This window comes from Coccomyxa subellipsoidea (assembly GCF_000258705.1).
Source record: "Coccomyxa subellipsoidea C-169, whole genome shotgun sequence".
NCBI classification, from domain to species: Eukaryota; Viridiplantae; Chlorophyta; class Trebouxiophyceae; family Coccomyxaceae; genus Coccomyxa; species Coccomyxa subellipsoidea.
In genome coordinates, this window is record NW_005178024.1 from 253,426 (window position 1) to 267,661 (window position 14,236).

Here is a 14,236-nt window from a genome sequence, read left to right on the forward strand (position 1 = left end):
CAGGGAGCGGGAGGGAACAGCGCGCAGAACTTCCCACGCCTGCATGGCAGCATCGCTTACTGCAGCCAAATCCCCTGGATCGTGTCTGGCACTGTGCGGGTGAGTAATCAACGCAGCATTTGAATTCAAAAGTATCAGTGGCCAGTGGCTTTCAGTGTGCGCCTGAAGGTTCCCTCCAGTTCTTCAGAGCTGTGATATCCGGATCTATGTTGTGCAGCTGTGAGGACTAATCTTACCAGGGTTCCATCAGGAGCATTATTAGAAAGAAAAATTCCTTTTTTGCTCCCCATCATTTCCAGCTGTGACCAGCTGTCACGCAGCCTGGCAATTGCTTGAGTCATCTTCTGCCCTATGATTTTGGCAACAGCAGCCAGTCTTGCATCCGTGACTCCTCAGCATCTGTTACATCTGCGTACAGGACAATATTCTATTTGGAGAAGACTACAACGAGGCGCAATACGAGGAGGTCTTGAAGGCATGCGCGCTGGACGCTGACATTGCACAGCTGCCGGCGGGAGACATGACTGAGTTGGGCGAGAGGGGCATCAACCTATCAGGTACGACCACAAGGAATTTAGTATAAGTGGGATTCCTGGATAAACGTGTTGGGAAATGCCACAGATTGAGTGGCCGTAGTTGCGGAGTAGCTGTCGAAGGATTAAATTTGTCTTTTGGCCCCTTGACAGGAATTGTGCAATAACGCCTACTCAGTCTGCAATGGTCAACAGTTCAATACAAACAAGGATTTGTGAAGCAAATTTCATGGGTGTCCTATGGCAGAGAGGGATGCAGCACCCTGCAAGCTTCTGTCTAGGCAGGAGCCTAGATTTGCAGAATGGTACCTGCTCATTTGCTGCTGCCCCAACGCCCACCTTGTAATATTTTGTCACAAGATGACAGGCGCCACTGACAACGCCGGCCTCATCACGCTGACCGATGATGACATCTTCGAGAAGAGCAACCTCTTCCGATTGGCAGGATTATATTAGTAGCACTCCGGCAAATGCACACCAAAACGTTATCGTGATTATGTGCAGGCGGGCAGAAGGCGCGGCTGGCGCTGGCGAGGGCGGCCTATTCTGGCGCGGGCATCCAATTGCTCGACGACCCTCTATCGGCTGTGGACCCCCGCGTCGGCCGCATTTTATTCAAACAATGCATCGGACCGGAGGGAGTCATGCAGGCACGCGATTGACTTTCCACTGCACACCAAGCCACTGAAAACTTATATGCAAGGTTGCCATGAGAGCGAGCATTTCAAGCATGGAGAGCAGCTGGGGCCAAAGTCTGCCTTGCTGTGTTTAGCAACCTTCCTAGATGTGTTTGCGCGGAAGCAGTGGTTCCTGGCATTACCACGGGTACATTATTTGGTCCTGCTCGAGCAGCCTGACGACATCATAAGCACCAATCAACGGCAGGCATCCTCTTCACTGTGTGCCGTGGACTGTACTTCTAGTGGCCAACATACTGGGCAGCATTCTCTTACTTAGAATGGACGAATGGTCAAAATGGTCAGGGTGATGAAGTTCATTAGTGCATTGTTGCCACATGATGTGTCTTTTCCTGCTTAACAACAGCAGGGACATCACGGAAGCTTTCTGTGTGTCAAGAGAACTCTGCACATGCCAAGCTTCTGTTGAGCCCTGTGGCGCCAGGTCACAACAGGGCTTCTGATAACAATACAGCAAGCTGCTGACTTGCTTGGCTCCGCCCCCCACTATCTTAGCAACACACATTGCCTGTATGGCAGGCCTTTCATCCGAAAGCAGACTTGGAAACCAATGCCCTGAATGGCGGGACTTTTGTCCTGACACACTCTGTTGTGCTGTGTGCGGCAGGGCACGACGCGGCTGCTTGTGACTCACCAGAGGCAGCACCTGCCGGGCTGCCACCGGGTCCTCGTGATGCGCGGCGGCCGAGTGGTCGCCGACGGAAGCTACGCGCAGCTGTCTGCGGCCGGCGGCTTCTCGGCGGAGCTCGGCGGCGGCTGCGCGGAAGCCGCCGCTGAGCTGGACGACGCCGCGTATGATGAGGGCATCACCGATGCAGTCACAGCATCCCACACTGCGGAGGCAACGGCGTCGGATGACGGGAAAGTGAAAGCAAACGCCAGATCAGGCGGCCTAATGGCGGAGGCAACGCAGTCAGACAGGCGCGCGGCCGAAGCCGGCGCCAGATCAGGCGATCCAGCGGCGGAGGTGACGCCGTCAGATGCACGGACACCCGCTGCACAGACCACTCTGCCAGAGGATGTGAGCGCTGGCCATGGGATAAATAGGCAAGCGGTGCCTTCACATGGAGCCGAGACAGGGCAGGAACACAGCCGAGATGGGGTGGATCCCAAAGCTCACCCTCAGGCGAAGGTGCCGCAAAGCGTGTTCGGCACTGTCGGCAGCGGCGGCGAGGAGAATAATGTAATAGAGAGCCCGGGGGCATCAGGGAATAATAAAGCAGGGCCGAAGACAGGGGAGCGTTACACTAGTCTCAACAGCGGGGTATCTGGCTTTAACACTGCAGCTTCACGCATGCGCCGCGAACTGAGCAGGTAATATGTGACTTTATTTTGGCCAATCACCGCTTTTGGTAATAACACCTTCCTTTTCTTATCTGCTGGTTCAGTTATTTTGTACCATTGTGCCGCCGTACTGACCAATGCACAAGGACGATGAAGGGAGAATGGAAATTGGGAGTGCCGCATATATAGCAATCTCTGTGGTTTTCTGGTATGCAGCATGTTTGCGCGGCGGCCGACGTGGCTCGGCGGGGGAGTCAATGGGAAGGAGGGGGATGGGAGCAGCGGCGCAGATGCAGAATTTGAGACGGGCAAGCCTCACGGCCGCCTTATCGATGCAGAGGACCGAGCCACAGGTACCAACATGCCCATCTAACCAACATGATACTGTGTGAAGAACTGATTTTCTATAGGTTTTAGATTTTTATAGATTTTATAGATTTTTAGATTATAGATTTTTTATGTCGGATTTTCGTATGCTGGCAATGTCCTGTGTCCGCTTTTATCTGCAGAGGAATCTGAAGTTCCACCTGCAAGACGCACAACACATTAAAAGTCAGCAGAACTGCCGTACTTACCAACTCTGTGCCACTCAAACGTATAGTACTGCATATGGTACTTTGACATGCAGTGCTCACTTTTAGGGTGTAGGGTTTCGGGTTAAAATAAAATATAGGGGTAAACCCTAAACCCTTACCCCTGCAGAGTGCACCAGCATTCCATACATGAATGTCTAATCTGATGAGGAGGCTTGCCTTTCTTGCTTGCTGCGCAGGAAGTGTGGAGTCGCGGGTGTATGCAGATTACTGCAGATACATTGGGGTGACTACCACAGTCTTCATCTTTGCTTCACTGCTGCTGGGCCAGGCGGCCTACCTAGGCTCGGAGTACTGGCTCGCCACCTGGGCGTACAGGTCTGCGCTGCGTTCCCTTTTAAATTTCCCATTTAGGCCCTTTTATCCTGCATCAAATATTTGGTTTTAAGTCACTGCATGTCAATGCATGGACGGCAGCACTTGAATGTTTTACTGCAGCTTCGCTTGTTTTGATCTTGCCAGCTTGCCGCTGTCATCCATCTGTCACCACTGGGAGATCTGTGTGATGTCTGGAATTGCATGGCTGTAATTTACTTCAAGGAGCTGCAAGTGGCAATCATTATGTGTTTAAGGCAGATCGTGGTTCCTTTTATCTGAGCTGCAAGTGTTCTTGCACAGCACAGGGGATATAACATAATCATTGCATACCAGCTTATCACAATCCAGTGGGTTTCAAGGCATGCTGCTTGGAATGATGGCCGTTCCTAAGAGCATGGGCCTCTGTGTTTTCACAGGCCTGCAGCGGATCAGCATGACCCAAAGTGGCTGTATGTGTATGCCATTCTGGTGGCGGCGGTCATTGTCATCTCTCTTGCGCGGGCCCTCGCCTTCTTCGAGAGCACTTTCAGGTGAGCCGCTTTTCTACACTCTGCCTTTTATCTGCAGCCTTTTCAAGCATAGCATATGTGCAAAAAGGCAATGATCGGGCACTTGGCCATGCTCTGGAGAGGAGAGATGTGTGCTCTTGAGGAACGCCGTGCGGGATCAGGTGGTGTTTTTACTGTTGCCTCCCTCAATAGCGACCCCTGTCGACTTGGTAAGGGAGGGAATTTCTATGGCCTTTTCATGCAGCCACATTCTGCAAGTCCTTGTGCTTTTTGTGACCCGGCATAGTAAGATCACACTAAAGGATGTCAGGTCACGGGGGGTGTGAAGGTATCTTTACAATTCAGGATTTCAAATGTATTTCTCTTGTTTGTTCCTCTGCAGCGCCTCAACGCTGATGAACGAGCAGATGACGGTGCGAGTGCTGCGCGCGCCTCTGAGCTTTTTCCACACGAATCCGACCGGCCGCATTCTGAACCGCTTCAGCAAAGATCAGGGCGTTGCGGACGATCTGCTGCCGCAAGTGGCCTTCGATGCGCTGCAATCCATCTTCATGGTCCTGGGTGAGTCTCTTTGCTGGCAAACTGATGTCAGTGCAAATGCCATCAAACATGAGTGAAGAGCAGCCATGCGATTGCATTCACAAGCAGCAAGATAGGGAGCGCTCGCATTTCTTACCTTTCCTCTGTCAGAATACCTTACGTCCGATGTCAGATTGAGAAATGTCAGCTGGGAAATCTGCACGGAATGGACTTAAACTTCACCCCATGCAAGAAGCCCTGTCTTTTTTTTCCCTTAGGAAGGCTGTCTGTTTTTTTGTGTTTTTTTCTGTTTTTTTTTGTGTAGAGCAATCCTAGGCCCAGGGGACAAGCCTGTTCATTTGCTTGTAGCTTCACGATGTGTGTCTCCATATGTGAAAGTTCATGACATGAATTCTGAAAGTACAAATTCCAGTTTGGGGAACTTAGGATCTTCATCTCTTTCATGTGCGCGCAGGTGCGATAGTGCTGGTCTGCATCGCCGTTCCCTGGGTGCTGCCAACGCTGGTGCCGCTACTGATCGGCTTCGCATACGTGCGCAAGCGTTACATCACCACTTCGCGCGAGGTCAAACGATTCGACGCAGTCACCCGCTCGCCGATTTACGCATCCTTCGGCGCGACCCTCAAGGTGTGTCCTATCTTCACAAATTTTCAAAATCCATTTCGAACGTGTGAACTATCTTGTATGCAGGGTTCGGACACACCCTTTTGTCTGTAAGTGCTTGAGCTGACCCCTCTTGAAATTCTGGAAGACCTTGTGTGATTTCAGTATTCTTTAAATGCTGCAGCTTCATGCTTTGCGCTGTTTAGTTGGTGAAGCATATAAGAAAGCAGCCTTTGTAGCATTCCTGGCAGGTCAATTGGAGCCATTATGCACTCCAGCTCTTATCTTCCATGCAACCATCCCTTTCAACGGTTTGCCATTGGCATGGTGAGCACTCAGACCTTGAAAAGCTCAACATTCTAACACAAGACAGCACCAGCAGTACAGGTCAGTACAAGCTAGCCTCCTTCACCTTTACCAGTTCTGATCTGCTGACTCCTGAACTTGAAATTGAGCTTTCCTACAGGGCCTGCCGACAATCCGGGCGTTTGGCGCGGGCGGCCGCTTCAAGGAGGCGTTTGTGAGGGACTTGGACGCGAATGGCGCCTGGTGGTTTGCCTTCATTGCCACCGCTCGTTGGATTGGTTTCCGCCTAGACGCCATTTCTGCAGTCATGCTGACCGTGGCCTCCATTCTCGCCATGGCCATCCATGACAAGGCAAGCTCCCTGTACCTTGTCAAGCCAAGCTGGATTCTATGCAAACCTTCAGACCTTGGAATTTAGGATGACGGAGATTTGGGTGTTGGAAGAGCACAGTGGCCATGTGGGCACGTGTTCAGGGAATGCACACACTGGCCTGTTGTCTCCAACTTTGCAGTTGGCTCTTATCTGTTATATATGAGATAGTGTCGCTGGCTTTGCTAGAATAGTGCGTCGTGAAGCTGCTTCATCTAGGAGTAGCTGCGTGTGGGTTGCATCGCAAAACCAAAAAAATCTGATTTTGATTTCCTTTTGTTGCCACAGTGTGAAGCTGGCCCCGCTGCTTTTTGTGCGCAGGTTTCGCCGCGGCTGGTGGGCTTGGCACTCGCGCACGTGCTCAATCTCTCCGGCAGCATGCAGTGGGCGGTGCGACAAACAGCCGAGGCGGAGAACAACATAACGAGCGTGGAGCGCATGCTCGGATACACTCGGCTGAGGGCGGAGGTCCCCCCGCGCGTGGCCGAGGGCGGGGGGACCCCTCCCGCCGGGTGGCCCGGCGGTGGCCGCCTCGTCTTCGACGGCGTCTCTGCCCGCTACCGCCCCAGTCTCGCCCCTGTGCTGACCGACCTGACATTCACTGTCGAGGTGAGACTCTGGGGGAACCTTTCTTTGCATAAGTGTTGCTCTGGCGGCTGTTGCCTGACCAGCTTTAAAAACGCTAGCGCCCTGGTCTCGTCCCTGTTCTGAGCAATCTCTCCTTCACTGAAGAGGTGAATGCCTGCATCAGGCTCCTTTACCCATACTGTCATTTTTATGGCACCAACCATTTAATTGCCTTGTGCTAGCCATGTCTAGTGTGGAATGGGCATGGTTTAAAGAAGGGGCGCCAATCTTAGAACCAATCTGCTCTGCCGCCAGTGCTCGTGAAATAGGATGTGAAGTTTCCGTGGTCATTGAAGAGATGCAGTGTGCTAGCGTTACTTGTGTCGGGCATCCGAGGGGCCGCATGATGTCCGCAATGTGTATACTGAACAGAGAGCCGAATTGATACATGTGCTGACGTCGCTGTTAAACCGCCCAGGCGGGCAGCAGCTGCGGCATGGTGGGCAGGACGGGCAGCGGGAAATCATCGCTCATGCTAGCGCTTTTCCGACTGATTGAAATCACTGGCGGTCGCATTCTGGTCGACGGCGTTGACTCCGGCAAGATTGGCCTAGACGCCCTGCGCCAGCAGCTAGCAATCATCCCACAGGTTAGTCACCCGCTGACTTAATAATGATTTATCTTTGTGTGCAATATGATGCCTTACGTCTGTTGTACTTTACCTTAATTCTTCAACCTGGTCAGCTCTACTATGTGCTGAATCGAGGAATCCAATCGGTGCCTGCGGTCGGCGTCCAACTAGTTTGGATTTGTGCTGCTTACTAATTTTGACCCCTAAAGCACTGCAATTCCTTGGAGCTGTGACCTGTGTCAGCACTACAGCCCTTGCAAAGCCCTTCCTCTGATGTAGAAATGGCCTTCCTCTTATGGATGGCCCGCTGAGCTTGAGCGGGCGGAAAGGGATTTTTATATCAGCGTAGTAGAGCGGGCCTGAGTTGGTCTGTTTGCTTGAATAACAAGAACAGCAAGCGTTGCTCCTAGATTTATTATAATTACTATATTATAAATTCATTTCTTTCTGCCGCAGGACCCGGTGCTGTTCAGCGGGAGCCTGAGGAGCAACATGGATCCCTGGAACGCCTGCGCAGACGCTCGCCTGTGGCAGGTACAATTCTCTTATTATTTAATACGGTTGTTATTATTGGCCAATCGGCTCTGCATCGATTGGCCATTCTGATCACTTGGCTTGGTGGAAAAGATATAAATAAGTGCCCTCAGGGACAAAAGAAACCAGGGGTGATTAGCAACACACCCTTCAGGATCGATTGGCCTCGCGGGCGCTGCAGGTAAGACTTGTTATTTACTCAAAGCCCTAAGCCCTAAGCAAAAGAATACCCTAAAATACTAACAATTATAGCCATGTGGCAGGTGCTGCGTCAGGTGCAGCTGGCGGCGGCCGTGCGGAAGCTGGGGGGACTGGACGCGCGCATGGCCGAGGCAGGCAACAATCTCAGCGTCGGCCAGCGCCAACTCTTCTGCCTCGCCAGGTGGGCTGCAGCAGCTTCTGGTCGTGTGGAAATGCACGCATTGGTGTGATGAGTCATGCACGAGGCGGAATGAAACAGTGCATGGCTTGGATAGTCTGAGGGATGCCTGTGAAGAGGCCACCGGAAGCGATTCAGCAAATGAGATCCGATCAAACGCTTGGTGAGTTTCAAAAGGTCATCTGTGCACGGAAGCAATGCAGGTGCTGTTCATTGCAAGCAGACACAATGCCTAAGCCCCTGCTAGTGCAGGCGCATCCTTCTGTTTCTGGGCCTGTGCGGGACACAAACCACCCCATGAACTAAGTCATTCCCATCTGTATTGTGGGAATGAACAGACATTACAGACGGACACCCCATGAACAAACCATTTGCGCTGGCTCATTGCTGGCTGAACTCCGCCTCTGTAAAGTGGATTCACTAGCTTGTCCTGCAGATGTCTCGATGCGCTCCACCTAGGAAGGCATGGGCTCCTCTTGCCTGTCTGACCAATGCCAAAACTAAATTCAATTTCTGATTTCTTCTTCTGCAGGGCGCTGCTGCAGGACGCGCACATCCTGGCGCTGGACGAGGCAACCGCAAACGTGGACCGTGCTACGGACGCTCTGATCCAGTCAGCGCTACGGAACGCGGTCCGCGGCACCGACGGCTCCGGCCGGCGCCGCACTCTGCTGGTACGTCTTTTTTGGCCCCCACACTATTAGCTTGGTTACCGGAGGTGGAAAGCCTTGCCACTACTCTTGGCTTTAAGCAGACTTGTTGACCACACTTTTCTGGTGTCTGCGTTAGATCAGGCACTTTAACGGGAGGAGGTAATGCAAGACATGGTGGCACTGCAAGCCCAGGAGAAGAGGCTGTCACACGCAACTATCACCTTTTTATATCTGATGCCACCAGGCACTTGCATATGTCAAAAGGGAGTTGGGCTGCACTTTCAGGATGCTGCCAGCTTACATGAAATTCCAAAGCTCAACGAAGTGCACGCGAGGCTTTTGTCCGAGCGTGCTCCATTGACAAGCATGAGCAGCCCTCTGCACAGCAGCTGTAGCTGCTGGGAACGCTTTCCCCTGATATTGATCTGACTGATGCAAATCTGAGAGTGAATCTGCATGCGGCGCAGGTGATAGCGCACCGCATAGACACGATCATGGACTGCGATCAGCTCCTGGTGCTCAGCCGAGGCCGGCTGGTGGAGCAGGGTCCCCCCGCCGAGCTGGCATGCAAGCCGGAGGGAACGTTTGCGCGCCTGTCACAGGCCGCCGCCGCGAGCGAGACCTAGGATTTAGGGGTAATTATGTTTAGAAGTATTCTCCTTCTAGGACACCTTCTGTATGAATAGAACTAAGCAGTTCCATAATTATATACCAGTGTAGTCGTCTTTAGTAATCCCATGACCATGTCCTGGAGGGAACGTTTGCGCACCTGTCACAGGCCGCTGCCGTGTCTGAGTCCTAATTGTACATGTACTAGAATTCCAAATCATTAAAGGTGTAAAGAAGATTTGCACCGTTCACTATGCGGTTTGAGCGTGACAGTCTTGACAGTAGTCTTGCGATCATCTCCCGAGCAGCAGCAGGAGGGGCTGTCGGTATAATATGCTTTGTTCCCATTTGGGATTTCTTTCTTTCTCAGCCTGTGATCACATAATGGTGACATCAACTTTTAGGGCCTGGTGTGACCCTGAACATTCAGGGTGTGATAGCTACAGGGGGGATGAAAGTAGAAGTAAGATTGTCCTATTCACCCCCCCTGGCAGCTCAGTTGGTTGAGAGAATTCTGGCGAAATCGAAGCGATTGATTGTCAAAGAATTCATTGTGTGCAATATTTATACCTGCCGAATGCCTTCCGTTCTTGAATCGGCGTAAAGGTTGCCAGGCGGCACGAACGAACTGGCATTGACCATTCTACATACCAGAAAAGTACTTGTTGTAACTTCAGACACATCTTTCAGATCGTCGCACCATGGTGCCACAGAAGACTTCATACATTCGCTCTGGGATGTCCTTCGAGGTCGTGAAGAGAAAAACGGCGACGAAGGTGAGCCGCAAACTTAGGTCAACCTGTCACCATTGCCAGGCAAACCGAGTGCTGTATGTACCCTTCCTCACGAACCAGCAGAAATTGACTGGCTGGCCATTGACAACCACATTGAATTTCCATCATGCTGTAACATGCCGCTGGGAAGATAAAACACATTAGTAGCAAGACTTTCCATGTGTAGGAGACCACGCCTGCTCCCGAAGAATTGTCCAGCAGAAGATGCTGAGCACAAACAGCGTGCAGCCCTCAGAGCCATCTGTGCCACTGCCGGACCTGCCCACAGAGGTCTGGGCGCTCATTGCTGCCCATCTGGGCACCAGGGACACTGCCAGGGCATGTGGCACCTGCAGAATCTTCCACGCAGTCCAGCCAAGCAGCCTCTTTCTGGAGGAGAAGAGCAAAACGTGCCAATACTTTGAGGATGTCATAGGAGAGCAGCTTGCGCAGCTGATGTGGGGCCTGCTCCATGGCAGAAATGCACGTACCATGCGCTTGAAAACCTGGCATTTGCAGATAAACCAGGTGCGATGCTCCCTGTGGGCTTTGCCATCTTTGCACAACTCACAGCTTACTCCTGCACTGGAACACTTTTTGGCTGGTGAATGTCACGGTTTTCACTGGATCCAGCTTTGGAACCAACGATGCCATTCAGTGGTACTACTGAAAACATTCTTATAAGCTATGAAGTTGCATGCGAATATTGGAATGAAAGGTAGTCATGAAATGCCATACTTCCATGATTCGTATGACAAATCTGCGCAGGTGAACGACGGTCGGCTGATGTCAGCAGTGCAGCAATGGCCGATGCGCAACGTGCGCCGATTAGTCATGGACCTGCACACTTATTAAAAATGCCGCTACTATTGCTCTCCGCAGCTGCTGCACATTTGCAGGCCCCTCCTGGCCCAGATGACTCGGCTTGAGAGCCTCGAAATCAACTCTCAAGACGAGCCAAGATTGCCGCCGCTGCCGCGGCTGAAGCACCTGGAAATCACCATCGACCACATGAATTGTGGCGGTGACCTGCTGGTGTCATTATCAGCGCTGCCTGCCATGGAAACACTGCAACTCAAGAATGGTATGCTTAATACACTACCTACTGTCAATGCAGAAGTGGAAGAGTTGCTTCTCGACAACAGTCCCAATCTAAAAGACGTGTGCCTTGAGGGAATCCTCCCGGTCAAGATACAGCTGCCCCCCACGGCCAAGCTAAGTGTGGCAGCCCATGCAAGTTATGGCACTCATCACGCTTCTGCTGCTCTGTTCAGAGCCTGTCATGGCCTGCGTTTGCATGGTGCGCACCAGAGTGATTGCCTGGAGACTCTGATAGCCCGCGGTGCTCCTTGCCTGACGGCGCTCTCCTTTGGCCACACCTATCTTGGCGAAGACTTGATTTATTTCGGCGGAAGTTTGCCGCATCTGCGCTCCCTGTCGCTCACGGCGACACATGCAAAAATCAAGCTAGCGCTGCCCAATCTGTGCGCACTCGTGTTAGACTTTGATGCGAATTTAGAGCTGGAAGTGGACGACTTAGCGGCATTTGGAGAGCGCTTGGAGACTCTGTATTTAAGATGGCAGACCTCTAGCAGCATGGATGCAATCTGGGCCAACTTGCAGGCTCTTAGTCGACCCCAGAGAAGATTGAAGAGGCAATCGTCTCATAGACCGCCAGCCCGTTTAGGGTGCAACGAATTCAATTACTTCCCTTTAGAATGGCATACAGTGTCTTTGAATTTGTTCCCCGAGGTCAAAAGCGGGCCTTGCGACTTTGCCAGCAGTGAGTGTGGCGCATGCATGGGTGCATACTGCTCCAAGAAAACTTGCTGCCCCCAAAACTTAAAGTACCCTTTGCCAATTGTGTAGCATCTCATACTATATACGTGTAAAGAGTATGACTGGTGGAGAAATGCAAAGACAGGGAAGTTTGGAACAAATCTATAGAAGTGCTGTTCGAACAAATAACAGGGGAGCCTCCTGTCGGCTTACCTTCGCCGCCTTACTTTTCTTAACAAAGTGTGCACAAGATAATGCTCGAAGCAAATGCTTGCTTCCGCCTTTGAGATGAGGACTCCCAGAGAATTTTACAAGTGTTTTTGTTTTGACTGAGTATCCCTGCCAGTGACAATGTCGATCTGTGCTTCGTTCGTGATGTAGACCGACGATCGTGTCGGATTGGTCATAAGGTCAGGAATTGCTAGATATGAAAAGTGTAGCAGCCGTTATCTGCCTGATGAAAGCTAACGTGGCAAGCACCCAGGCGATTGTGGAAAGACCAACATTTCAGGAGGGAGACTACTAATTCGTGTTTCTCCTTAGGTAGTACTCTCCCTAATTGATTCCCTCTTCCCTGCATCACTCCGGTCAGGGTTTTGTTTCGTAGGTTCAGTTTGGCGGTCCTCTTGCTCTTGGGGTGGTGAACCTAAGCCTACTACGCGTCTTCTCAACCGCAGTCGTCTCCGTTTTCTTCCTTTCCCTTTCCCTTGCCACATCTGGTCACTAGTTCTGATCGTTAGTTTAAGAGGTTCCTTCCATTGAGAAGTGAATAAGTCGCAAAGGACAATCTCCTCTGAGTGGCGGCGTGTTATATTCTTGCCAGATAACTTCGTACCCAGCGAACGAGCCCTGACCATAACATTATACCAAAGGGATCCGTCCATAGACGCACAAAGCACGGGTATTCTAGATTCGCCGCTCAAGACAGCAGAAACAACTTTGAGGACAGGCTGCTTCCTTCTTCCGCCATAGGTACAGACCCTTCGCGACCTCACCTTATCATCATTCGTTCGTGCTTAATGAAAATTCACCCACACACTGAGTGCACTTGACAGTCTAAGATGCCTCCCTGCCTTACAGCAGAACAACGCTGACATTTGCACTTGTGCACTGCAGGAGGCAATGCCTCATCTGGCCATGAAAGACACACCAAACAAGCAGAACAACATTAGAACAAGCTCATCATTGAGCATCAGAGAAGGAGAGCAGCCAAAGCCGCCGTGTGTAGATCTGCCCCCTGAAATATGGGCTCTAATTGCTGACCGGCTGGGGTCAACTGAGGACGTTGCCAGGGCTTGCGGCGCCTGCCCAGCCTTTAATGCAGTACAGCCTAGAGGCTTGAATCTCACAAGGTATGAAGAGAATTCGAAGCTGGGAGAGCTGGTCTGGGGCCTGCGCCATGGCAGGGATGCCCAGGCAGTGCATCTGAATATCTGGTCGCTCAAACGCAAGGAGGTATGATCACCCCATAGCAGCATGCTTCCATGTTTAGATTGTGATGACACCTATTTCAGACTGCACTCTGATATGCTGAGTTTCAGCAGCATCCAGAGCTCTTGAGCGGTTTGCAAGAAGGATGTGAACTTGGCTTCAACCCTCAAGCTGAAGATTCGTGATACTTTCTGAAGCACCTCCCAGAGGGCATCACAGTGACAAGTGTATTCGGGATGACTGATGGATAACTAAAATTCCGAGGATGGATGTCTAATGGATGACTATAAGAGGGTAACTTCCAAGCGCAGGTGAATGACGGGCGGCTGATGTCAGCGGTGCAGCGGTGGCCGATGCACAGCGTGCGCCGATTAGTCATGAGCGTGCAGGTCCTGGATGAGAGGGCGAGAGGGACGCGCCAAGTTGCAAAGTGGTGCCTGCCTTTTCTGGCGCAGATGACTCAGCTGGAAAGCCTGGAACTTTCAGCTTGCAGGATCCTATCACTGCCGGTTCTACCGAGGCTCAAGCACCTGGAACTTGCACTAGAAGTGCCTCTGGCAGCCGCAGCAGTGGCATGCATTGCAGCACTATCTGCGCTGGAAACACTGCATCTCAAATCACCCAGAGGGCGCAAGTTGCACATTGGGGGGTTGAGCCTGGGTGGCAGTTCTCGGCTGCAGGCTGTGGCGTTCACAAATTTTTTGCCACATAACTTGCAGCTGCCGCCTGCTGCCAAGCTGACTGTGACGGTGGATGCAGCACAGCTTTTGCAGCATCAGCATACGCTGCTTGGGAGACACCATGGCCTGCATCTCTGTGGCAACCCTGAGGATCAGTTTACTTGCCTAGAACATCTGCTGGCCTTGGGAGCTCCCTATTTGACGGCCCTCTCCTTGGATTGCTTCTGCCAAGACTCTAACCGCATGTACTTTGGAGACAACGTACCCAATCTGCGCTATTTGTCACTCAGGAATGCTGTCTATGCAAACATTGAGATAGGGTTGCCCAACCTTCGTGCCCTTGTGTTAGAGGTTGAGGGGCGTTTAGAATTGGAGGTGGAAGAATTGTCAGCGACTGGCGCCCGTTTGGAGGCTTTCTTTCTGGAGTGGGGTTGTTCTGAGACCAT

The 14,236-nt window shown here is 51.8% G+C and overlaps 1 protein-coding gene across 1 annotated transcript; it reads left to right on the plus strand.

The window, feature by feature from the left end:
• Positions 1-51: 51 nt before the first annotated feature.
• COCSUDRAFT_19802 (P-loop containing nucleoside triphosphate hydrolase protein) lies at positions 52-9,144 on the plus strand (the record flags this gene model as incomplete). The annotated part of the gene is made up of 16 exons (XM_005643777.1): positions 52-99; positions 419-557; positions 1,038-1,174; positions 1,839-2,096; positions 2,784-2,868; positions 3,288-3,420; positions 3,843-3,956; positions 4,318-4,496; positions 4,930-5,102; positions 5,545-5,754; positions 6,076-6,363; positions 6,800-6,970; positions 7,409-7,486; positions 7,750-7,868; positions 8,398-8,539; positions 8,986-9,144. Coding segments are annotated over 16 exons (2,433 nt in total), but the record flags the coding sequence as incomplete, so codon positions are not given.
• Positions 9,145-14,236: the final 5,092 nt, after the last annotated feature.